Below are 27,698 nucleotides of genomic sequence, written 5' to 3'. Positions count from 1 at the left end.
TCACAACTCTCTTCACACAGCTCCACACTTTCAGAATCCTAGTAGAATATAAATTGCTGTGAGCATAACCACAGCTATAACATTCCAATCCCTTCGCAGACTAACGCAGGTATTCTGAAAGAATCACACGGAAGTGGGGCCCATTAGTATACCCGTTTACATCAGCCAAATTGTTTCTGCTCCTCCAACCCTTCATATGACTGCAGTATTGCGCATCTTACGGTATCTACGTGGAACTCTGGATCAATCTCTGTTCTTCTCCTCCATGGCTCCTCTAAATCTTTGTGCTTATTCAGATGCTAACTAGGCCGGTTGTACTCTCACACGCAGATCTACCACTGGCAACTGTGTTTTTCTCGACACTTCTCTCATCTCTTGGAAATGTAAGAAGCAGGCCACTGTTTCCAAATCAACCACGGAAGCCGAGTATAGAGCAATGTCAACAGCTTGTAGTGAGATTATCTGGTTACGTGGACTTCTTTCTAACTTGGGCATTCATCTGCAAGATCCTACTCCACTCCATGTAGATAATCTGAGTGTCATTCAGATTGCCTCAAATTCGGTTTTTCATGAATGGACAAAGCATATTGAAGTTGATTGTCACTTCATCAGCGAGAAGTTGCAGTCTCGGATCATTTCGCTACCACATGTCGCATCCCATGATCAGCTTGCCGAAATTCTCACGAAGTCCACGTCTGCATGCCACTCATTTCTAGTTAGCAAACTATTACTTGTTGATGACAAGCATTAGTTTGAGGAGGGATGTTAGACAGACCACATTCCATGTATAGAAGATTTTGTATTTATCATCTTACCTTGTATAGTTGTTATAAAACTCTATATACTCAACCCTTTAGGGTTGTCTGAAATACAGAAAAAGAAAAGGAGAATTATTCTCCCCAAAGCCTTGCCTTCATTGTTTTTGGTTTATTTACATGGCAAACGTTATGGGCTGTAAGCACCTGTTTTGTTGGTGGCATCATCATGACTCATGGAGATGATACTGGCTTGATGTTGCCCCCCAAAATGGCACCAATTCAGGTAAGTGTTAAACTACCTCCATTTTTACTTTTCTAGGTTTACCATTTACCTTTTACTATAACTGCTGCTAACTAGCTAGCCATAGGAACAAATAGTTGGTTAATGTCCCAAAATCTTGTGGATGTTAATTTAATTAGAGGACCATCCCTTCTATCAAATGGCACTTGGATTATGAAGTGATGAACATGTCATGCTTCATGGTTCTCTCATTTATCAAATTAGAGAACATTCAAATGTATTCAATAACCATACATTAACAACATCTCCTTTTGCTCTGAGTTCCAAGTTTCAGTTAGGTTTGGGAGTTGGGTGGTTATTTACATGCAAGTATGTACAAACATGCGGGAATATATTTTTTCATTTTGTAAAAAATAAACTAGCATGTGAATGGGCATTTACCATTACTGTTAATGTGTGGTTTAGGACTAAGGTCTATATTTGTCAGGTTAATTGTATCTGCTGAGTTTGACAATCTCGACCCCTTGAGGTTTTTGAAAGTGTTTGCATATCAGTTTCGTCAGTCTATTAGGAAGTTCTATGAAGCCATTTCTTCTTTAATGTCTCTTAGGGTCATCTCCATGTGCAATGGATCTAGGCCTCTCAATAGTTTCCCCACTCAAGTGAGAAAATTTACTCTGCTAGGATCATTCCATGTGCAATGGATCCAGACCTCTCAATAGCTTACTTCTCAAATGCAGAAAATGATCATTCACGCTGGCATCTCAGTTCTTACAGAAACTAGGAACTAATGGCTTATCACAAGGTCCATGAACCCCAAAATGAGGAGCACATAATGACTGTACCAAATTATCCATATAATCTGTGAACTAGTTATTATTATTATTGTTGTCGTCGTTGTTGTTAGGGTTCTTATCCATGCCATCCATCTGTTTTGCCAAATAATTTTAGGGCGCGATCTAAAAAATGAGGCAGATCCAAAGCATGGGTGGACCATACGGTGGGGATTGAACGCCTACCGTTGAAAACTTCTTGGGGGCCACAAAAATTTTGGAGCAAGTTGATATTTGTGTTTTCCCTTCATCCAGATCTATGACCTTATGAACAGGAGTGATGACTCAAAAACGTCACTGTGGGCCTTGGGAAGATTTCAATGGTGGACATCATACATCATGGTGGGCCCCACAGAGAACCTCAGTGTGCAAACTGTTGGACGTAGGCCGGTGGGGCCCACTGGTGAGCAATCACTAGTGGGTGGGTCCCACATATTTAGGCATCTTCCGGCCTTTCTCCTTTTCTGTTATATTTCAAATTCAAAATTGAATTTGATTTATGATAGGAGATAGGGATAAGACCGGATGATATGGTCTCATCCAAACTCCCTTCCTTTCCCATAAAAAAGCATACGCTCTCTCTCGTATAAGTAGAAATACAAAATACTGAGAGTATACGGAGAGAGAAACATTGTGCACGAGAGTCTATCCATCTTAACTTGTCCTTGAGACGATCTGATCCATAGATCGCAATCCGGGACCACTATATACCGTAGGATCAGAGGTGTGAATAGTTCCATCTGCTCCAGTAGTAGATAGGCGGGCCGTTGGAGTACCATTCTTCTGCTTTGTAAAGGTTCCAAACATCGTGTAGACCGTCAGATCTTGAGGGCTCACCTTCCGCGCTTCCCAACAGTGGTATCAAAGCATATTTAACGGCGGATCTCCGATTATATTCATCTAAAAAGGTAAGTGACCCAACCTTTTTTTTGAATTGGAATCTTTGACTTTCGAATGGTATTGGATCAGTATGTGTACGGTGGAATAGATTTTGGAAACACGCATGAGGATACATGTAGTATATGCATGTATCCTGGCTTTAAATCTAATCGGCATAAATGTATACACGTATGCCATATGCCTGTAAGCCCGATTAAGTTTCCATACACATTATGCATCATACCACATGCGTGTACATCACAGTCATACCACATGCGTGTACATCAAAATAACATACAGCAATAGTTGTTGTTGTATTGAACTATCCCACTCAATATAGAGCCGGTGACGTACCTCACCATACATGAATGATTGGTTGATGTACATACACCTGTGTTGGCTTCTGTACATATACGTGTCACGTGTCACGTGTGTTGGTTGACGTGTCACATGTGATTGGCTGATGTACATGTATGTGTGTTGGCTCATGTGCACGTAATGTGATTAGCTGGTGTACAGCATGCCATAAATGATTGCACACTTGGGAATCAGATTGGCTAGTGTACATCAGTGACGTACACAACTAAGACACGTTATGTGTTTTATTTACGTTGACAAAGTTAGAAGTTGAATTTACATGGGTTACTTGATATGTACCATGATATGTATTGTATCCAATCCGACCATCCAATTAGACCCAAAACATCATGTTGGTGGCCCACCAAATAAGATGGCCCATTCACGTTGATATGTGCATTGAAGTGTATTCACATAGACAAGTGCATGTGAATGTGGGCCCTATGGACCATGATCATAGCACATTAACGTGTCCTTTTTGAGTCTTTAAAAGAAACATATATATTAATGCATGAACCATGATCAAACCGATAGGATACAAAAGCATAGCTACCGCGGATTGGCTGATGTGAATAAACCCAGCCATTTAGTTGTTGTATTCAAATACACTGCCATAAATATAGCTGCCGTATGAAGAAGAAATGGATTGGCTACTGTTCAATCACACCAGCTATATTAACGTCAGCAACATATGTAGGTCTGATCACATGGTATAAGTTGTATCATAACGGTCAAAAGATACACATGTTATTCTATATATGTGTTGTTCTGTACACATGGTACACATGTTGGCTGTACATGCAATAGTACATGCAATAGCTAATCTGTACACACGGTACACATGTTGGCTGTACAAGCATTAGCTATTGTACACGTGTTAGCTACTGTACACGTGTGTACACGTGTTGGCTAATCTGAAAGTACATGTGTTAGCTACTGTACACGTGTTAGCTACTGTACACGTGTGTACAAGTGTTGGCTAATATGCAAGTACACGTGTTAGCTACTGTAAACGTGTGTGTACGTGTTGGCTTATCTGCAAGTGCACACATATTATATTGGGTCATAGCTTCTGTTATACACATGTGTACACGTGTTGACTGATGTACACGTGTTGTACACGTGTTTAGCAGAAGTTACCATGGCTTTTGTACACATGGCTTTAGTACACATGTTGTTTTGAACTCATTTTTGGCTTCTGTACACATGGCTTTTGTACACATGTTAGCACGTATACATATGTGTAGATCTGTTGAAGGATGATGGACTCATATCAAAATAATGTTGTTTCTTTTATTATATCTTCTTCACTGTTGATCTAAAGCTAATTAGTAATCGAAACGATCATTAACTATGATGATCAATGTTGATGAAAGGATCCATCATCAACAATGATCATTATCGGTAATGATTGGATCCATCACTAATAGTCATGATCACAGGTGAAGATTGTACTCTCTTTATATCTAAGCACTTAATTTTTCCTTTCTGATGATGATGTTAATATGCATGAAAATATTCGGCTTGATGTGTTTAGATCTAAGCCCCCTTATTTTTCATTGGAAAATATAGAAAAAACTTAGTACTTAGGTACTCCCTATACACAAATAAAGGTTGAGCATAACCTGAGTGGGAGTTTATTCTCCTATACCAAATGATGCATGCAACCATGTAATGGAAGGTTGTACGTTATATAAATTTATTCTTATAAAAGCATTAAATCTCATCTTAATTAGAGAACTTGATTGTTCTACACCCCCCATTCGGGTATGTGGACTTTCAGATCTCATTAAGATGTATTAACTGCTTTTATACTTTGAAATTTTATATAACACGTAGAAATGCTGATGATTAGTGTCAATACCTTAGATCATAGCTAAGTAGTGACACTCATGCAATGTAAAGATAGCTACCGAAGCGTTAATCGCTGAACAACTAAAAGGACAACATTTTGACGACAACAACTACGAAGACTGGTCCCGAGCAGTGCGATGCCTTCTGGACGAGGATGACATATCTCACACACTCAATGTAGTTCAAGAGGAACTCATCCTGGCTGAAAACGGAAATTTACAAGAACATAGGATTGCGATGACTCGCTATAATAAGTGGCGAAAATAAAATCGTTCAGCCCGTAATGTCCTTCTTAGCACTATGCACAAAGAACTCATACCTACGTATGAAGTGCATGATACCGCTAAGGGAATCTGGGAAGCACTGACAGATGCCTATGAGCAGAAGTCAGATGCAAGAGTTAGGGCAATGAAATTGAAATTCCAGGAGTACAGGATGCCTGTCAGCTGCCCCATCAAAGATCATATTCGTAAGATGGAGCAAATGATAGGTGCCCTTAGGAATGTTGGGTGCAAATTGACTGAAAATCAGAAGATTATAGTCATGCACCATTCCTTGCCTGAATCTTGGGCCCAAATCAAAAGAATTCTGAACCATATTGATTCTATCACTACGTTCAGAGACTTTTGTGGCCACTTAGTACGTGAGGTTGAAATGAATGCAATTCAGCCAGGTTCGGCCAAGGCTTTTGTAGCAGAGACCCATAAGCGAAAAGCTAACAAAAAACGGTTCAAAGCTCGCAAGAAGGCGAAGAAGAATAATCAAGAACAGAAGACCACAGCACCTCCTCCAAATCTCAAGAAGGGGAATGGAAAGAAGAAGCAGAAAAAGACAAAAATAATCTACTTTGTCTGTGAAAATTTCGGCCATTATGCTCGGCAGTGTGCCCACATTTCTCAGTCACAAAAGACTTTGTATGTAGGCGTTTGTTCTGAAATCCTTTCCGTTGATACTATATCTAACGAGTGGATTTTAGATTCAGGCGCAACAAAGCACGTGACACAGAGTCGTCGAGGACTCAAGGAATTCTAGCCTGTAGCCAAAGGAAGTTTCAAGCTGTACATGGGCAATAACGCTGTTGAAGACGTACTAGGGATTGGCGTTCTCCATCTCCGTACGCGCATAGGGCAAACAATAATCCTTCGTGATACTCTTTTTGCACCGGGGATGCGTCGGAATTTAATTTCTTTTTCTAGGTTATTATTTGATGGTTTCGATATTCGATTTTCTGGGACTAGAGTTTCTTTGAGACAAAATAACCCCATCTTTGCATAGGGAAATTTAATTTCAGATTTATTTATTCTAGACGTAGATTGTGATAATGCCCATCTTGCTTTATCTACTATGTCGAATAAAAATGTAGTATCTGAATCTCAAAAATGGCACGCGAGGTTAGGTCACATCGGAAAGGATCGTATGACAAGACTAGTACGTTTTGGTCTGTTAGACTCCTTATCCAAAGTTGATTTGCTATTTTGTGAACATTGTGTGTCCGGAAAGACATCGAAGAAACCATTTTCCAAAGCGGCTAGGTCTAAGGGCACACTAGAGATAATCCATTCAGATATCTGTGGACCCTTTAATGTACATGCCAGAAACGGATGTCAATACTTTGTCACTTTCATTGACGATTACTCGCGCTATGGATATGTGTATCTCATCTCACACAAATCTGAGGTTTTTAATTGTTTTCTTAAATATAAAGCTGAAGTGGAAAATCAGCTTGAGAAAAAGATTAAAACCCTTCGATCTAATAGAGGTGGCGAGTATACATCTGAAACGTTTAAATCATATTGTGAAAACGTTGGAATTGTTCGGCAGTACACAATGGCTTACACTCCACAACAAAACGGTGTTGCAGAGAGAAGGAATATGACACTATTGGACATGGTTAGATCGATGATGGCACAAGTCAATCTCTCTACCATATTCTGGGGAGATACTGTTAACGTCCGCGTCCTTAATAGAGTCCCATCCAAATCCATTCCTAAGACTCCATATGAGATGTGGTCTAGGAGGCCTCCTTCTTTAACCCACATATGCCCTTGGGGATCATTGGCATATGTTTTGCTACTTACTCAACATAGAGGTAAACTTGATAGTAAAACCATTGAATGCGTGTTCATTAGGTACCCTATGCATTCAAAGGGATACGTTCTAGTTTATGAGGACCATGGACGATGGATTGAGATAGAATCCCGAGACGTGACCTTCGTTGAAGATAGATACCCAAGCCAAATGAAGCAAAAGGTTCTAATAGAACTTTTTGAAATACCCGATATATCTCAGGAGAATGGGAGTTTTGCTCCTCAAGATGAAGATGCTCCTATAGTTCACCAGGACAGTGGGAGGACATCTCAGCAGGCTCCTGAGTTATGTCGAAGCGAAAGAGGATTGATTCCCCGAAGATACTTCGATATTAAGGGGCAAACATTCTCTTACGTTGCAGTTGATGATGATGAACCTGATTCATATCAGGATGCATTATTATCTTCTAACTTGGCCGATTGGGTAAATGCTATGGACGAAGAGATCGCCTCCATGGAAAAGAATAAAGTCTAGAAACTTGTTGATTTGCCTTCCAATCGCAAAGCGATAGGTAATAAATGGGTACTTAAGATCAAAAGAAATGCAGATGGTACAGTGGACAAGTATAAAGCACGATTAGTTGCTAAAGGTTTTACACAGCAAGAAGGCATTGATTACGAGGAGACCTTTTCACCTGTTGCAAAGTTCTCCTCAATCCGCATGATCTTGTCCATTGTCGCAAGTTTAAACTTAGAGTTATATCAGATGGATGTAAAGATCGCATTCTTAAATGGTGACTTGGATGAAGAGATATACATGCAACAACCCATGGGTTATGTGGACAAAAAACATCCAAAGAAAGTCTGCAAGTTGTTAAAATCTATTTATGGGTTGAATCAATCTTCAAGACAGTGGTACATGAGGTTCCACTTGGCCATCACCACTTTTGGATTCACGATGAGTGAAGAAGATCATTGTGTATACATGAAATGGTCTGGAAGATCTTTTCTGATATTATCTCTATATGTAGACGATATCCTGTTAGCTGGTAATGACATGCAATTGTTGATATTGACTAAAGATTGGCTATTCTCGAACTTTGAGATGAAAGACCTCGGTGAAGCCAACTTTATTCTTGGGGTAAAAATCATCAGGGATCGCCTTAAGAAATTTTTAGGCTTGTCTCAAGCAACCTATATACAAAAGATCTTAGAGCGGTTCAGGATGAAAAATTCAAAAGCTGTTGAAACCCCTATGGATAAAGCTACCAAGCTAGACAGGAAATCGTGTCCCCAGACTGAAGCCGAGAAATTGGCTATGTCCTCAGTACCTTATGCAAGCGCAGTAGGGAGCTTAATGTATGCTATGCTTTGCACCAGACCGGATATTAGCTATGTAGTTGGCATAGTCAGCCGTTATCAGAGTAACCCGGGACAGTCTCATTGGCAAGCCGTCAAACGTATATTCCGCTATCTCAGAGGAACAAAAGACCTAATGTTGTGTTATGAAGGCACAAGCCTCGAGCTCAAAGGATATTCAGATGCTGCTTGGGGTAATGACGCCGACGAGGGAAAGTCTACTTCAGGATATGTATTCTTACTCGGAGGAGGAGCTATCTCATGGTCGAGTAAGAAACAGACATCCACAGCTCTTTCATCTATGGAGGCCGAATACATTGCATGTTGTGCTGCAGTTCAGGAGTGTATATGGGTTCGCAGATTTCTATTGAGTCTGGGTGTTGTACCGAGTGTTCGTCAGCCTATATCGCTAAAGATAGACATTACTTCTGCCATTGACTTGGCTAAGGACCCTAAACACCACCAGAAATCTAAGCACATTGAGATCAAGTATCATTACGTCCGTGATCAAGTGAGAGATAAGAAGGTCGCCCTCAGCTACATTCCTACTAAGGAGATGTTGGCAGATCCCATGACAAAACCTATAGCTAGAGATCTATTTCAAGTTCACGTCAGGCAGATGGGATTGAAGAAAACTTGACTGATATACTTGTTTTGTAGTACCTTTGATCTTTCATTAATGAATAATATATTCATTTTTATTCAGTATTGAACACTAATATAACTAGGTATGAAGATCATCAGCATTTACCTTGAAATCATGTAGGATTTCTATTATTTGTTGGCAGGCCGGTCACCCACTCGCACAGGATTGACCAACCTTGAATGTACAAGAGAGGTACATTTGGGGCTATGTTTATACATTGAGGTATGAACTTCCCTTTGTTATGAATAATAAAGGATGAGGATATGAGTGAGTCGTATCCGCCTACAATTTTGTAAAGATTGAAGATGAGACTGATAAAGTCGAATAACATAATCGCACCATTCTGTTACATGCGATCAATGTTATGGCCTGAAATTAAAGCCAGGTTATGAGGTTATGAGATGAGTCGTACCTTATGTAGAATGACCTGCGTATTGTAGACCCGACATTCACCTAGTATTGTCTACTTTACGACGTGGATTGTAGCCACGTGCTGGGACCTATTACCTACAGATTGCTTTGATTCGATCTAATCATTGCAACGTGCGAGTAGCCAGTCTCGTAGGTGACTCTTTATGTCCTGAGCTACCCTCCTCTTATGTATATGAGGATGAGATTGAGTGTTGCTACTTTAGTGTACGATGACGAAAAGTCCTTGATTGGCCAGACTCAGTTACGCTAGGAAAGCAGCTTGATTAATTTCAAATTACACATCTGCATGGGGAAGATCCCGTGACAGCTACACCAAGTTTTTAGAACTATAAATACGCACTTGAAGACTTATCCGCCGGCAGTATCGAGTTGTTTTTATTAGACTTTTGCAAACAGTATTTTTCTTAAAAAGCATATATATATAAGTATTGCTTTGAATTGGTTTTATTCGAAGTTTGTAAAAAATCAAGTTTTCAGAATAACTCGATAAGTTGGATAAGTGCGTATGTTGGCCGAGTACTCCAGGTCGGGAGTTAACTCCATCCGATGTGGTCATGCGGACTAGGACAGGCATTGCAAAGCTTGGGTTATTGAGTACTAGTCAGGTGGTCACTTAGTACTTAAGCACCTGTGAGAAGATTATGGTGATCCAGCTGGTCCCACGCCTCTGATTCTTTTGATCGCGATGTTTGATCTTTGATTGTTATTAGGCGAGTTAAATGGCCAAATTTATGTGCCTATCCCACAATGTGATTGAGTGGGAGATGTTGGACGTAGGCCGGTGGGGCCCACTGGTGAGCAATCACTAGTGGGTGGGTCCCACATATTTAGGCATCTTCCGGCCTTTCTCCTTTTCTGTTATATTTCAAATTCAAAATTGAATTTGATTTATGATAGGAGATAGGGATAAGACCGGATGATATGGTCTCATCCAAACTCCCTTCCTTTCCCATAAAAAGGCATACGCTCTCTCTCGCATAAGTAGAAATACAAAATACTGAGAGTATACGGAGAGAGAAACATTGTGCACGAGAGTCTGTCCATCTTAGCTTGTCCTTGAGACGATCTGATCCATAGATCGCAATCCGGGACCACTATATACCGTAGGATCAGAGGTGTGAATAGTTCCATCTGCTCCAGTAGTAGATAGGCGGGCCGTTGGAGTACCGTTCTTCTGCTTTGTAAAGGTTCCAAACATCGTGTAGACCGTCAGATCTTGAGGGCTCACCTTCCGCGCTTCCCAACACAAACCGCCTTTACAATTTCAAGGTTCGTTGCAGGGGCATTTTCATCCCCCCTTTACAATTTCAAAGTTCGATGCAGGGGCATTTTCATCCCCCAAAAAAAACCAGAAAACACCCACCAGGTGTTAAAAAAATAAGTTTTTAAAAGGGGTGTAATTTTGGGGCTCCCACCATACCCTGGGTGTATTTACTATTTAGGGGAAAAAGCCTTATTATTATTATTTTTCTTTCTCCACATTCATAGCTATTGCAGAAAAATGGCAAGTCCTTTACTTTTCTTCGGACTTGTCTGGTCTGATTTTTAAATTATGGAGGTACTACCCATATATCAACATCATCTATTAACTGATTATTGGTTTACTAGGAATTTTCTTTCTCCACATTCGTGGCTATTAAAGAATATGTGGCAAGTCCTTTACTTTTCTCTGGACCTGTTTGATTTTAACTGTATAGAGGTACTGCATGTATAATATACTGATATGATTGAGGCAATCTCACCATATATGTTTAGCAAATAATTGGTTTGATTTGTGATCACTGAATTCTTGACCCTGAGAATAAATATTTTTTGTTCTCGCACACTGTATACGAAAGTTTTTTAGCTATTGCGTGTCATCTTTATAGTTTAGCTGAACTAGCATAGAGGACATGTTGCTTCCTGTGCTTTATTCATCGAAAATGCACAGAAAATGCTCCTCATTCTAGTTTCAGTTGATATATGCTTGTCTCTTTTTGTTTTTGTTTTTGTTTTTCTTCTCTATTTTTTTTTCCCTGCCTTAATCTTGTTCATTAGCTTGCAATAAGGAGACCATGGGCTTATGTAGGCTTGTCCATTACATATTGCAGGTGGTAATAGTACCAATTTGGAAGAAAACTGATGAAAAAGCACTAGTTCCGGATGCCGTATCATCTGTAGCGAAAATATTGAAAACAGCAGGACTGGAAGTTAAAGTGGATGACTCAGAACAGAGGACACCTGGGTGGAAATTCAATTTCTGGGAGATGAAAGTATGTACCTGCTACTCTAGTTTATTGAGAATGGATCTTGCTATTTGTTTTACTAATTAATACTTCAACATAGACTCACGTTATTGTCTAATCTTTTCTATTAAGGCTTCACCTGAGCCTGAGTCCATTTGTCTTTGGGACCAGCGTGAGCATGTATTTTATGCCAAGGGTCAAGCTTGAGCATAGCCCAATTAAATGGGTCGGACTTGCCCCAACTTAGCCCATTGACAGCCCTGTCTCCAATCCTAGTCACTAGGAGCTGGTTGCTTGAGCCTATACCAGCTTTCCACCACGGTTATCAGTTTTAAATGGGGGTGAACAGAGCTAATACAAGCCTCCTCTTTCAGAAATTTGATGTTGCTAGAACTCCCTTCACCACTATCATCATCCCAAAGTTCATGTTGCTAGAGCTCCCCTCACTACCATTATCATCAGTATCAGAAAGTTGATCTCACTAAGATTCCCATCATCGCCACCGCTGTTGTCACCACATCATCTTGGCATCTAACCATGGTAGAGGCCCACATTGAAAACACTAACGTGCCAACAAAATCCCACCCAGTATTTTACCCTGGACCCAAGTATCACATTCACATCCCAAAGGGCAAGCCCAAACAATGGGTTATGGAGAGGCAGTTGAGAGGCATTACCACTGAACACAAGTCTCACACACACACACACGCACACACACACACACGCACGCACGCACGCACGCACGCACGCATGCACGCGCACACGTGCACACAGAGGGCCGTGCTCAAATACATGCTCGAGTGGTTGTCTGTACATAATTGCAAGGAGCCTATCTGCCCATTTTTTTCGCCAAAAACACCACTTAACATGCCAACAAAGTCATGTGCAGGTTGCATGTTAGCAAACTACTACGTGCTACCTGCAAGGGGAAATCTTTGAGCAGTTAAGGTCTAGAGCATGCAATATCCAAACTGTTAGCTTTTTAACTGCAACAACTGAAAAATATACGAGCTTTTCTAGACTCTAGCATTAATGGAAATTATCTGAATGCTGTACTCTTATGTCTATCATTCTTCAGGGTGTTCCCCTAAGGATTGAAATTGGACCTCGTGATGTATCAAATGGGACCGTTTCATATCTAGGAGAGATGTTCCTGGAAAGCAAGGAAAAGTTTTTGGGGTGTCCATGGAACCTTCAATTTTGCAGGCCCAAGTGAAGGAAAGGTTGGAAGATATCCAGTCAGCCCTTTTGGAACAGGCTTCTTCATTCCGAGATAGGTATGACCGCCCATCTTAATTCTTTGCATCCACTGTTCTGCATTACTTGCTCTTGCTCATACTTGGATGGACACTGAACTGCTCCTCTCTCCCCTCTCCCCTCGATTCTCTTAAAAATCCACATTTGCTTCTGTTATAATACAAATGAAAAGGAATCTGAGCTTCTCCGTTAGAATTTTAAATGGTAAAAACAACCAACCCAAAAAGTATATTCATGTTCAATTATGGATGATTCAATCACTTCGATAGAAGATTCCAGAGAAGTGGTTTGGATAAATGAGATTCTTGGTATCTTCCCTAATGATTACTAAGAATTTGAACGTAAAATGGATTCATTTGCGGAGAATCATTATTGACAGACATTAGCCATTCCTTGACTTCAATCAGTGAATTGGCTAGGGAATCAGCACCTAATTGAATTTGAAAGGACTTGCTTTATTGGCCAAACAAAGAAGAGTTTATTCAAAGAAAAGTCCACCTGATGTTCAACCCTCACATTTTCACAACACTCCGCACTTCTGCCGCACTTCCCAATTTCTTTGTGACTGATGTGAAGTTTTTCTCTTTTATTCAGATGGAACTGTTGATGATTGCAACACTATTGTTTCTGAAATAGTGATGGTATTGATCTCAGCTTGCTTTACCATATTTTGTCAGTATCGAAGACACTGGCCGATACCATTTTTATTAAATAGGGCATGGTATTTGATGGGAAGGAAAAACAAATGGGCACTTTGGCTATTCTTTTCTGCCCTAATTGTGTATTTGGATGCTCAAATGAACTGAATTGCAATTTATTCAATTCATTAGTGAGGAAATGACCAGAGTGGTGGACTTGTTTGCACCCTTTCAAATCACAATGACAACCAAATGCCTAGTTGCAAATATATGAACTTCAAGTTGGACTTCTAATGATAGCAATTGCAAGGCTTACTCTCATACTGAATTACTGGGGCCAACTCCAGTTTGGTCATATTGAATAATTGAATTGAATTACGACAATGTTTAATTGAACATCCAAGTGCAATTTGAAAGTGCATATGAGTGATAAAATTATTTGTGGGTGTTATGGGTAAAAATGGACTGACTAAAGACAAGAGGTCGGCTCGGACATCTCAGCGGGACATGAGGTCGGCCAGCGCTAGTCATGACTAATGAGCTCCTCAATGGCCAAGGTAGAGATGTCGGCCAAAACCAGCTTGGCCTCGGCACCTCTGTTCGGCCTCGCCAGCTCTGCTCGGCCTCGGCAGGTCAGCTCAGCCTTGGCAGCTCAGCTCCGCCTCAACAGGTCTACCCAACCTCGGCAGAGCAACTCGGCCTCGGCAAAGCAACTCGACCTCGGCAGGTCAGCTCAGCTCGGCTGGTCTGTGAGTCCTCGGCAAGTCAGCTGGGCTCGGCTCGACCAGATCAGTTAGGTACGAGATTCTCTCCCAGTAACACACGATAGGAATAACCACCCATGACGTGATTCTTGCATAACTGCCGGCATCTATCACGCCCTGACATCTTGTGTAATGGCTGAAATTGTGCCTGGAATTATAGACCACACTGTCCTATCTTCACTATAAATAAGAATCACATCTACATTGGAAGGTACGCAATATCTCTCACGCGAAACCTACCCGCACTACTTAGACCCAGATTCCTATCCTGACTTTGGCATCGGAGGGTCCCCTGCTCTAGCCAGGGTCTCCTTTGTCCTTCTCTTGTGCAGGCTTATAGGGCTCGGAGTGAGTGCTCGAAGCTCGGTGAGGGTGAACCAGATTTTTGCATCAACATTTTGGCATCGTCTGTGGGAAACGGAATAAAAGACTGTTCCTGCTCTACCAAAAAACCGCAATGACGAAAGCAAAGAAGAAAGCTTTAGATGTCATTGTTGCATCCTAGCGAGAGGTCCTCCTGAAATATTTGTTGTGGCCAAGTCAGAGCTCTTCCTCGACAGCTCAACTCGACCTCAGCAGGTTAGCTTGGCCTCGGCAACTCAGCTCGGCCTCGACAGCTCAGCTCGGCCAAGTCAGAGCATTTGCTGCGGCCAAATCAGAGCTCTTCCTCTCTTCCTAGAGCATCTGCTGCAGTCAAGTGAGAGTTCTTCCTCTCTTCCTAGAGCATCTGCTGCGGTCAAGTCAGAGCTCTTCCTCTCTTCCTAGAGCATTTGCTGCAGCTAAGCGAGAGTTTTTCCTGAAGCATTTGCTGAGGCTAAGTCAGAGCTCTTCCTCGACAGCTCAGCTCGGCCTCGGCAGGTTAGCTTAGCCTCGACAGCTCAGCTCGGCCTCGACAGCTTAGCTCGGCCAAGTCGGAGTATTTGCTGTCGCCAAGTTAGAGCTCTTCCTCTCTTCCTAGAGCATTTGTTGCAACTAAGCGAGAGCTCTTCCTGAAGCTTTTGCTGTAGCCACGTCAGAGCTCTTACTGAAGCATCTGCTGGAGCCAAGCCAAAGCTCTTCCAGAATCATTTGCTGCAGCCAAGTTAGAGCTCTTTCTCGACAGTTCGGCTTGGCCTCAACAGGCCCGCTCAGCCTTGACAGGATAGCTCAGCCTCGACATGTCAGTTCGGCCTCGGGAGGTCAGATCGGCCTTAATTAGGTCAGCCCGGCCTTGACAATTCAGCTTGGCCTTTGCAGAGTAACTTGGCCTCGGCAGAGTAACTTGGCCTCATCAGGTCAACTCGGCCTCAACAGGTCAGCTCGGCCTCGGTCAACTCAACTCGATATCGACGTATGAGCTTAGCTCACCCTTAACATGCCAACTTGGCCTCGGCAGAGCAGCTCGGCCTCAACAGATCTGGTCGACCTCAGTCAGTGTAGCTCGGCCTCAGTCAGGTCAGCTCAGCCTCGGCAGTTCAGCTTGGCCTCGGCAAAGCAGCTCGGCCTCATCAGGTCAACTCGGCCTCTGTTAGCTCAACTCGGTCTCAACATGTCAGCTCAACTCACCCTTAGTAGGCCAACTTGGCCTCAGTAGAGCAGCTCAGCCTTAACAGGTCTGGTCGAACTCGGTCAGCACAGTTCGGCCTTAGTCAACTCAGCTCAGCCTGGATAGTTCAGCTTGGCCTCGGCAGCTCAGCTTGGCCTCAACAGGTCCGCTCAGCCTTGACAGATTAACTCGGCCTCGGCATGACAGCTTGGCCTCGGCAGGTAAGCTTGGCCCCGACAGTTCAACTTAGCCTCGGCGGAGTAGCTCGGCCTCATTAGGTCAACTCGGCCTCAACAGGTCAATTCGGCCTCGGCAGGTTAGCTCGACCTCAGTCAGGTCAGCTTGGCCACAACAGGCCTGCTTAGTCTTTAAGGGTTAGCTCGGCTTAGCCTCAGCAGAGCAGCTCGACGTCAACAGGTTAGTTCGACCTCGGTCAGCTCAGCTTGGCCTCAACAGAGCAGCTCGACCTTGGGCAGCTTAGTTCGGCCCCGGCAGCTCAGTTTGGCCTCAATAGGCCCAATCAGCCTTGACAGGTCAGCTTGGCCTCGGCATGTCAGTTCTGTGTCGGCATGACAGCTTGGCCTCGACAGGTCAGCTCGGCCTCAGTCAGGTCAGCTCAACCTCGATAGTTTAACTTGGCCTCGGCGGAGCAGCTCAGCCTCATTAGGTCAACTCGGCCTCAACAGGCCCGCTCGGCTTTAACAGGTCAGTTCGGCCTCGGTAGGTCAGCTCGGCCTCAGTCAGTCAGCTCGGACTCGACAGTTCAGCTTAGCCTTAATAGGCCCGCTCAATCTTTAAGGGTTAGCTCAGCCTCGGCTTGTTAATTTGACCTCGACATGTCAACTCAGCTTAGCCTCAGCAGGCCATCTTGGCCTCGGCAGAGCAACTCGACCTCAGCAGGTTAGTTCGACCTCGGTCAGCTCAACTCAGCCTCGACAGTTCAGCTTGGCCTCAACAGGCCTGCTCAGTCTTTAAGGGTTACCTCGGCTTCGACATGTCAGTTCGGCCTCGACATGTCAGCTCAGCTCAGCCTCAGCAGGCCATCTACACCTCAGCAGAGCAGCTCGACCTTAACAGGTTAGTTCGACCTCGGTCAGCTCAGCTCGGCCTCGACAATTTAACTTGGCCTCTGCAGAGCAGCTCGACCTAATAAGGTCAACTTGGCCTCAACAGGTCAGCTCAACTCGGCCTCAACAGGTTTGCTCAGCCTCGACAGGTTAGCTTGGCCTCGGCATGTCAGTTCGCCCTCGGCATGTCAATTCGGCTCAGCCTCAACATGTCAGCTCAGCTCAGCCTTAGCAGGCCAGCTTGGCCTCAACAGAGCAGCTCAACCTCAACAGGTCAGCTCGACCTCGGTTAGCTTAGCTCAGCCTCGACAGCTCAGCTTGGCCTCAACAAGCCCGCTCAGCCTTGACAGGTCAGCTCGGCCTAGGCATGTCAATTCGGCCTCAGCATGACAGCTCACCCTCAGTCAGATCAGCTCGGCCTCAACAGTTAACCTCGACAATAAGGCTCATTGGCCAACGCCGACCTCGACATCAAATACTGAGCGACGTATCGACTAGAAGACAAGGGGGGCTCTTATCCTACCCATGGGATGGCAAACGCATGAAGGTCTACTACTCCCTAGGGACTCAAGAGGCCCTTCGACCAGGAGCGCGTCGACTGACTAACCTACTCGACAAGGGTGACCTCCCTTTTTAAAGGGAAAGAAAGTCTTTTATCATGAATTCTACTATGGAAGAGCTTCCCCAGATCGGGAAGAAAATCTCTTTTTCTACAATTTAAGCAACACGAATTACTGAGGACTTCTCTTAGTGTAAGGGAAAAACAGTCATCACCAGTCGTCCGACCCTTAAAGAAGAGGTCGGACCACTAATTGGTAACGCTACTCGGATCGCGCGATCTACAATGAGGATCTCTTAATGAAAGAGGAAATAATCCTCCTAACTAAACTGCTTGACTCCTCATGAAGGGGTTATTGCAACCAACCCATATGTTTAACAAAAGCAAATAACAAGATCAATTGAGAAGGAAGAGCTCACTCCAACGCTCCTACTCGGCCAAAATGTCCGACCTTAACAAAACCAACTTACTTTCCAAGCCCACTACGCGAGCTCGAAAGTAGGGGGCATACTGTTATCGGTAAAAATGGACTGACTAAAGAGAAGAGGTCGGCTCGGACATCTCAGTGGGACATGACGTCGGTCAGCGCCGGTCATGACTAATGAGCTTCTCAATGGCCAAGGTAGAGATGTCGGCCAAAATCAGCTTGGCCTCGGCACCTCTGCTTGGCCTCGGCAGGTCAACTCGGCCTTGGCAGCTCAGCTCCGCCTCAACAGGTCTACCCGAAATCGACAGGTTAGTTCGGCCTCAGCAGAGCAACTCAGCCTCGGCAGGTTAGTTCGGCCTCAGCAGAGCAACTCAGCCTTGGCAGGTCAGCTCGGCTCGGCCTCGGTTAGCTCAGCTCGGCTCGACAAGATTAGTTAGGTACGAGATTCTCTCCCAGTAACACACGATAGGAGTAACCACCTACGACGTGATTCTTGCATAACTGCCAACATCCATCACGCCCTGACATCTCGTGTAATGGCTAAAATTGTGTCTGGAATTACAGACCACACTATCCTATCTTCACTATAAATAAGAGTCCCATCTACATTGGAAGGTACGCAATATCTCTCACCCGAAACCTACCCACACTACTTAGACCCAAATTCCTATCCTGACTTTGGCATCAGAGGGTCCCCTGCTCTAGCCAGGGTCTCCTTTGTCTTTCTCTTGTGCAGGCTTATAGGGCTCGGAGTGCTCAGAGCTCGGCGAGGTTGAACCAGATTTTTGCATCAACAGTGGGGATATTCAGCTGGTTGGGGGATCAACAGCAAAACTAGATCCCCAATTTCAAGGCAGAGAATGTGATATAAAAGAAAAGGATAGAGAGAGAATATCAGACATTAAACTGCTAGTGCCCCTTATGTACTACAGGTTTTTCTTCAATTAGTAAACTCTGAATACAAACTAAAGATCTCTCTTCGGCTATTGGGTTCCTACTTATGAAGTCCCAAGCCTTGAACTGTTTCCATAAAATCCAATGCATGCTTCTTTCCACTACCCGAAATGGGTACATGCTTCGTTGCTAACATGGAGCTCCTACAGCAACATTGTTGATGTAAGCTCATACGAAGAGCTCAAGGAGGCGATCTCTCAAGGAAAATGGGCAAGAGGTCCATGGTCGGCGAGGTATTTAATCAACATATTCTAATATGTATTTTACATTATATCTTGATTTTTATTATTTTTCATGTATGTGTACCATTATTTTAAATACAGCGAAGCTGAAGAGTTGAAGGTGAAGGAAGAGACCAGTGCAACCATTAGATGTTTCCCTTTTGAACAGCCACCTGGGCCAAAAACATGCCTAATGACGGGCAATTCAGCCGATGAAGTTGCAATAGTTGGACAAAAAGGATAAATTTTCGGTAAAATCCCTCTACAGTCTTCTTGCATGCTCTTCCCGTGTGGACTCTCTTCGCTACCATGGCTGGAAGTATCAAGTTCCTCCCAAAATTGTAGTTTTTGTTTGGCTGGTCGGCAAGGATAGGGTGCTCACAGTTGATAATTTGAGAAAGAGGGGAATGACCATCACAAATATTTGCCTTTGGTGTATGGCTCAGGAAGAATCGGTGGACCATCTCTTTATTCATTGCCCTTCACATACCAGATCTGGTCAGCCCTCCTAGTCCGTTTTAAGATTCATTGGACCTTTCCGAATTATGTGCACGCTCTTCTCCAAGTCTGGCATGGAGTTAGATGTGGGAAGCAAAGCTCTAAGCTATGGCAAATGTCTATTCTAGCGGTTTGGTGGGCGTTTGGAAGAAAGAAATGATAGATGCTTCAATGATTCCTCCAAATCAGCCGAGGATACGTTTATTAGGGTGACTCATCTCTTAATTGAATAGGCTTCTTCTTTAGTTTCTATGCAGGATTGTAATTTTCTCTTTTTAGGAGCCTAATTGGCTGGCCATCTCCAGCGCCCAGTCTCCTCTCTTTTGTTCTCCTCTTATCCTTTAATACAATCTAGTTATCTTTCTAAAAAAAAGAAATAGCGAAATCTTACTGCCTTAGAAGACAGGCACACTATTCACACATTTCCATTCAAGGTCACAGATCTGTTAGACTGCCTTAGCAGCAGCTCCATAAATCAATTCATAAAGGTTTCTCACTAGAAGGTACCAACCGCTGTTAGTTCCCTTGATGCTTTAGTGCATGTATTGTATATTTACCTGTGATCCCTGAGAAATATTACAAAAACCAAGGGAAGTTTAATCTGTAATGAGTAGTAATATATATGTTCTCTTGTCACTGCTAAAGTTAATGAATTTTTTCTCGTCATTGCTGAAGTGACTGCATGTAATTTTTTCTCCTGATGTGGCTTGTACTTTCCATTAGTTGGGCCACACTTCTTAGACCTTCTGGCATAAATCTCTCTGTTTCACTTCTCAGGTAGGCCATAATGCACACACAAATGGATGGCTAGAAAAAAAATGGTTTTACCGATCCATTTGTTTTATAAATAGTGGCCCACCTGACGAGTGAAACAGCTTGCTTCTTAAGTATCTAATCAGTGTAGCCCACCTGATGGAAAGCTTGGACCTTGCCCAAGTTGCTGTATTGGCACACGTGCGCACAGATCTGCACGCATATGGACATAACAAATCTCAATAAAGAATAATGTTTTTTTTTTTCTTCCATAGGATTTACACCGTACATTAATAACAAAAAATATTATGTATGTTTCCAAATGAAATGCACGGTGAGACTACAACGTATGGTACCAACAAATTAATACATATGTTAAAAAAAAAAAACTCTCAGCGTAAATTCTATTAACTCTATAATTAGCATTTGAATTCAAACACATTAACAACCCTCGTAGCTTGCGTTTATATTCTGAATATGACAAGCTTTGGATCAATATATTCAGGACAGGGTTGCTCTTCTGGATGGTTTGATAGAGTCTCGGCAATATGTTTGGCTGCTTCCATATATTCCATGTATTTTACGCTGATGTCCGTACATGTTGGGTCATTCTCTTGGCTGCTTGTGCATGTTTTCCTGAATGTTGGTTTCACTGCACTGGTACTGTCTAAAAAGCTCCAATCTCCGGTTTTCCAATCGAAGTGGTAGAGAGGGAGGAATCGATGGCCGTAGGTTGCAATGAACTCAATCGCATCAACCACAAATTCCATTTCTTCCACTGCCGTATAATAGCTGAAGCTCACCCTCGTCCAACCTGGCTTCAATCCCTCGTACCCCTGCGTGTGGCATATCGAATTTTCTAAGTGTGAGAATATAAAGCTGGAAGTATGCTAATATCAAAAGCTGCCTGGATTTTGCACCAGATATGAATGCACTTCACGGTCCAACTCGGCACGTGTGCATGATCTGGAGCGTTCATCAGACGGTCATCCCAGCGATGTATCCGATAGGCAACTAATCAAGCACGTTCAGAACTGGCAGTAGATAATAACGTTCCAAACCAACCATCTTTCTTAATGTGGCCACCAGGCCTTGGCACCAACCCGTTTTCCGTTTATAACGGTCGGACGGGCAATCCCAATGCCACACTGATACAAAGTCGGGCCCAGTTATTTGTAGGCCCATTTCAGTCTACGGGTCCCAGCTCGGCCTGGACCCGGACCCGACTTGGACACTTCATAGTCAATGGAGGCTATTTCACCCTTTGATGTCAAATTCGTAATATAAACGCGGACAAGGGGTAAAAGCGTGCTACCTTTTGGATGGCTGATCGGATTGCCTGGGCACGAGCTCTATCGATGCCGAGTAGCACGTGACCGTAGGGGCCCGCGCACGCGCATCCCCCACGTGCCTGGATCCCGAACAAGTCGTTCAGGAGCTTGGTGACGAACCGGCAATGTAAGTGCTTCCCACGTGCGGACTCGGGATGGACGAGGAAGGAGACGATGGGCTGGCGCTCGGCGCACGTGTTTCCAAGTACATGGACGTTGGGGTTCTTCAGTAGCCTCTCAGACGCTCGGCTCATCAGCAAGCTCTCTTGGGCACGTATGAGCTCGTGACCCATGTGGTGCTTCACACGGAACGCGATCGCCGCACGTATCTTCTGCACGATTCCGGGCGTGCCCGCATCCTCCCGCTCCTCCAGGTCCTCGCAATAGAGGGTGTCCTTCGCATCAACCACACGTGTCAGCAGCGTGAACGTTAGATATGTTTCTTCATTGTTTCCCTAGCTAGTACCATGCACATGGAGATCCAGGCCATTCATGCAATGGGCCCAACTGCTGATGTGCCATTTGCATGTGTAGATATCCAGGCTATTCCCGCGTGGATCCCACCACGTAGAAGGATATGAATTGTTTTTGCACGGTATTTCAGTTCGGCAAGTAGGCCTACCATTGAGAAATCCAGACCCTTGGCATGTTCCATCCCACCGTAGATGGAATATAACTAAAAAATACCCAGAATTGAAGATCCCAGAGACCAATCTTGAAAATTTTCCCTATTAATTGTTGACCATTGATCTTTCCATAGGCCACACTCTAAAGGTTAAATCGTCCCATAAAGGAGATTTTTAGGGCATAGTGCATGCATGGGGGGCTGCAAAAGATCAATGGGGTGGATTACCAAATAAAGGGACACACTTGTCAGAACTGAAAAAACGTGTATACGCTTCAAAGTAGCTGGCCGCATATCATATGGTTAACTTGAGATGAGATACCTGATCGCTGTATCCGTTGACGTAGCGAACTGTCCCACCGCCGCTGGTAGAAGGAGGCGCGTCCTTGAGGCGATAGAGAGCATCACTCATCACCAGAATCCCGGGGCTCCCGGGCCCACCTATGAATTTATGAGGGCTCAAAAATACCGCATCATATCCGTCCAATTCACCCGATTTCATTTCAATATTTATGTATGGCCCACTGCAACCACAATTGAGAACGATCATGATAAGATCACGAGAGCCCCTACGGTGGACACTTGATCAAGCACCTTATACTGTACACTTGGCACCCATTTCAAGAGCTGGACCGTTAATATGCTGGCCCCATCATCTGTGGTTTTTGGGTTATGACCCATCCTACGGTTTATATGTGTACCAAGTGTGCAGAGGTCACTAATATCTCTGTATAAAAGGAGAAATACCTGCAAGCAAAGTCGAAGCATGCAAATGCACCGTGCTCGTGCAATACACGTGCGATGGCTCGTGTGTCCGTGTAAATCCCAGTGACGTTGCTGCACGCTGAGAAAGACCCCAGCTTCGGCCTACCGGAATATTCTGGCGACTCGAGTGCCGCTGCTAATGAGCCGACGTCAATGAGTCCTGACTCACTGAGTCGGATCTCGACCACTTGGGCTAGGCAGTCTCGCCAAGATAGCAGGTTCGAGTGGTGCTCGTAGGGCCCGGTGAAAACAACCCACCGCTCGGACAGTGTCAAGCAGTCCATGACTCTGGACCGCATGATCGATGGGACTGCGACTCCCATCACCTCCTGTAAACGTTTGACGGCGGCCGTTGAACCGGTCCCACAAAAAAGCAGCACGTCGTGGGGTCCCGCGCCCATGCAACGTTTGATGTATTGGCAGGATTCGTTCACCAGCTTGCTTGTGTGGAGTCCCACGTAACTGTCCACAGTATGAGTGTTGCCTGCATAGACAGAAAAAAAAAAAAACACATTACATGCATGCTTGAGGAGAAATACTTTGATACTCTGGCAGGGTGATGGATGATACGCAGGCAGTTAGAAATTACTACTCTTTGTTCATCGAAATATATATTATGTTGCTGGGCGCTTAATGGACAATTAGAAATGAAAAATATCCAATGGTCTTTTTTCAATATGATTTTAGAGATGTACTCCATAATCATACTGGGACCCACACACCACTGCCACGTGTTAAGAGGATGAGACACGGCCACCACCATGCTAAACTGAAATAAGAATCACAGCCCAAAGATAAAAGCCGACGTCTTGCTGGGCCGAGCTACAAAGAGGCCTCATCGTAGAATTCTCTCCACTTACAGGGCCCATAATGGCGTAGGTTAGTGGAGTCCCTCCATGGTGTATTATAGCCTAACTACCAACTGAAAGCGACAAATCTAGAGCTGTGAAGCATGGATTGAAGACTCAGCGATTTGTTCAATCCTGAGTCGAGTCTCAACTCGCCCGAGTCAGGGGCGACTCATCTGAAGTCGGGCCGAGTTGTGCATATTTTCAGTGCTGACTCGTGCTTCCAAACCCGACCGGACTCGAACGAAGCTAGCCCGAAGCAGATAGGGTTGTTTAGTTTCCCAAGCCCAGCCAATTGACAGCACTAAACAACTCTGAGCAGTTTAGCCAAGAAATCAAAATCCCAAGTGGCTGCGAGACTCACCGTAGAATTGGAGGACGTCCCTTTCCAAAAACTCCTCCACAACTCTCAAGAACCTCCCCGAAGCCGTGTGATCTGAATACGTGATGTAGCGACGTCCAAACGGTGAATCGAACTCAGCATTGGCCCCAATAATTTGGGTTTGTAACCACTTTAACTTAGCAGTGCCATCATCGCCGTCCAATTTGATACCGACTCCTGTGGGCCCAAATAGATCAAACGAGTCGATATCAACGGCTTCATTTTCTTCTCGGCCGGACGCATCGATCCTTTTGCTGGGTCCCAGACGTCGACCCACTGCCAGTGGCATGGATTGTGGTGCATGGATGGTTGGAAGAGATGGAGAAGGCATGATGAAGGAAGAAGGGAGATTTTCAATGGAAACATAGGAAGCGTGGGGTTGATATATAAGCATGGAACGTGATATTAGAAAAAGGTGGGATGAACTAATACATGGGCCAGCGTACCTAGGAAATCTTGTTTTCTTTTGTACCCTTTGTTTTTGTTAAATCAATGTGACTCGGATCCGGCGTGCTGGATCATTTAAATACGTTCATGGTCCAATACTTGACACATGGTAGGTGGACTGGTGAATCCAGACCGTAAATCTAGTGGGATCCACCTCTTGACTGCCCACAGTGGGAATGGTTGTAGATAGGACTTTCAATTGTACGGCCTGGCCAGTCGACGGCCCTAATTGTTACTTATTGAAAGTTGATCTTTAAAACTTTTCATTTTTACCGTCCATTTCGTGGCCAGTGTTGGTAAGGTTAGGATGGCCTGTTCTTTTTAAACTGCAGATCATCATTGGTATGACCCACTAGATGGACGGAATGGTTTCACCTCAAGACCTGCCACGTGTCATGTATATGGGAATAAATGATTTTTCCTGTTAACTGTAGGAAACGAGAGAATTATAGAATATGCTGGCTTTGACCACGTTGATTTGAGTTAGAGGAGTCTTAACGGTACGAAACGCGTAAAATAAATCACGGTCATTCACTTCACAATCAAGATTGTATGGTGATGGTAGTGAAGCATGTCGATCATCTGGCCCATCGAGATAGATTTGGTGATGAAGAGATTTATGGCACACTAACGGTCCACATCAACCAGTGGGCCAATGAAAAAATGATCCTAGAGGTCCAATCAATAGCCTACTGGCTAAGTCAAAAGAGGGATGGACTAATGAAAGTCTATTCATCACGTGGTGCAACTTGAAGCGCCCATCCAGTGTAGGATGGTGGGTGAATGATCCAAATCTCGCCACTGTGTAGACTGTACGGTGGGGATTAGGCGATGCACCGTGCAGTCGTGCCCCACAGAAGTAAAATAAAATAAACGCCTTTGACGAAGATGAGATTTATGAATCAGGTAGCATTCTGGTCGGTTGATTTTGGGAGCCTATTGGCCTGCTGCTGTTTCTCTTTAAGGGAGTTATGTGATACTCAGGCAGCGTATGGCGTTTGATACGCAGGCACTCGGAAATTGTATGCGTGTCACATAGTGACTAAATTTAAACCGGCTAAATTGTATTGTAGGGCCCACTGTCGCTCAATCAGTACAAAATCAGATTGGCCTAACTTCTGATTCCTGTGCACTTGTCTGTTGAAATAAGCCTAATTAATGATGTTCTCATTTGTAACCGTCCAATAAATGTCCACCGGTCTGATAGCGAGATAAATCAAATAAACCTAATTATTACGTGATAATACATCTAAGGCGAGAACCATCTTTCTAAGAATTTAGTTATATTCAAAATATGCAATTTATAAATGCCAGCGTATCATTCCACCATTCTGCCGGTGTATTAAAGTTTTTCTCCTCTTTACGGCAAGATTCTTTCCATCTATCGTATTTCCGCGTCCCAAATCCCAAGTATCAAGGCTGGCGCTGTATCTAACCCAGCTCCCTATCCGGGTTGGTAATGAACTAACGGTTTTTGAACTCAGCGACTCGGCCCAACTCAGTTGAGTCAGCAAGCAAATTAGCCCGTCCGAATCCAAGGGTGAATCAGGGGTGACTCAAGGTACCGACTCATACCAGTCCTGGCCAAGCCCCATGTATGTGTACGCACGTGTACCAAAATCCTGGGTCATTACATTCTAATACCCTTACAAGAATTTCGTCCCCGAAATTCAAGCGCACCCACCAAAAGGGCTTATGAGGACACTCTTTATAATCAGCTGTGTCTAGATGTTCACTACATTCCATGTGTAGTAATTTTGTGTGATTACAAGCGTATGTAAATTACTACACAAATTTAGATTATTACAATAATGTAATGACCCAGGACTTTGGTACACGTGCGTACACATACATGTATGTACAATTGTCTTCATTGGAGTATACACACATAGATCCATGCATACATCCACTCATCCATGCACACATGCATCTATCTGCTCATGCAAATTGTGATCGTTGATATGTGTGATCGTTTTGTTTAGTGCGAACTATTAATTAATGCCATTAATGATTACATAATTTTGGTAGAATATATATAAGTTTATTTATAATGCACTCTCTCAACTCATACACTTAAGACCACGTGTTTAATTATTAACCAATCCAAATTTAGCCAACATCAACTATTGATTGTGCACTAAGATTAAACTGATCTTAACCACTAGATTGTTGTTAAAAAATAAAATAAAAATCGAGGACAATCCTTTTTTTTTTTTTTGGAACCAACCTCACCGTCCGCTTGTGTGTGGCCCACCTGAGTTTTGGATCAGCCTCATTTTTTACCTTATATTCTCTCATGGCCAAGCCGAGATGATGGATAGAGTAGATTTATATCATCGTTAGTGAGACCCACCATATCTTAAAAATAATAATAATAATAATAATAATTATTATTATTATTATTATTATTATTATTATTATAAGTAAAGATTTTATCTTCCACAGCCGCCTAACCCACCTTTCTCCATTCTTCCTTCCTTTTCGTGCGGTAATGAGCACCGAACCCTCCCACGAAATGAAACTGTCCACATTCCCCACTCTTTCGCCTCGTTCCTCACATCCATTAAAAAGGAAGGAAAGATATAAACAAAGATTCAATCATATCGTAAGGAGAGACAGGGAGAGAGAAAACTCTATAGATAGATAGAGAGAGAGAGAGAGAGAGAGAGAGAGAGAGCAAGACCGAATCATCAGATTTTTGAGGTAGATGATCTTATCCTAAAGTTTATCATTTTCAGTTAATTATGATGATTTTTTATTCCAAAATTTTAATAGGAATATTATTTTCAGTTGATTATTATGTGGGTAATCCTTCTCATTTATGAATTTTCTATTTTTATATATTTCTGAAAATTAAAATTTGAAATAAAGTTCTTATAAATAGAATTATCAAATTCATTTATACATGATGCTTATATTTTGAATTTAATATTAATTTAATTTTATTGATTCATAAAGTTCAATTTTATTCTAACATCAAATCTGAAATTTAGTTTTAAGTATATTAAATTAAATTCGCTAAATTT

At 43.3% G+C, this 27,698-nt stretch overlaps 2 protein-coding genes across 2 annotated transcripts; one reads left to right on the top strand and one right to left on the bottom strand.

Moving 5' to 3' along the window:
• Positions 1-942: 942 nt before the first annotated feature.
• Positions 943-19,252, top strand: LOC131232667 (proline--tRNA ligase, chloroplastic/mitochondrial-like). The gene is made up of 4 exons (XM_058229061.1): positions 943-1,041; positions 11,477-11,638; positions 12,690-12,888; positions 19,126-19,252. The coding sequence occupies exons 1-3, from the start codon at positions 985-987 to the stop codon at positions 12,825-12,827; spliced, it is 357 nt and encodes a 118-aa protein (XP_058085044.1). The 5' UTR covers positions 943-984; the 3' UTR covers positions 12,828-12,888; positions 19,126-19,252.
• A 1,453-nt stretch (positions 19,253-20,705) lies between these two features.
• LOC131233763 (uncharacterized) lies at positions 20,706-24,788 on the bottom strand. The gene is made up of 5 exons (XM_058230551.1): positions 24,208-24,788; positions 22,978-23,479; positions 22,553-22,754; positions 21,590-22,000; positions 20,706-21,110 (listed from the first exon to the last, which is right to left on the bottom strand). Exons 1-5 carry the CDS (start codon positions 24,617-24,619, stop codon positions 20,739-20,741), a joined length of 1,899 nt encoding a protein of 632 aa, XP_058086534.1. The 5' UTR covers positions 24,620-24,788; the 3' UTR covers positions 20,706-20,738.
• Positions 24,789-27,698: the final 2,910 nt, after the last annotated feature.

This window comes from Magnolia sinica, chromosome 18 (genome assembly GCF_029962835.1).
Source record: "Magnolia sinica isolate HGM2019 chromosome 18, MsV1, whole genome shotgun sequence".
Classification (NCBI taxonomy): domain Eukaryota; kingdom Viridiplantae; phylum Streptophyta; class Magnoliopsida; order Magnoliales; family Magnoliaceae; genus Magnolia; species Magnolia sinica.
This window is presented reverse-complemented; position numbering and strand designations above follow the sequence as displayed.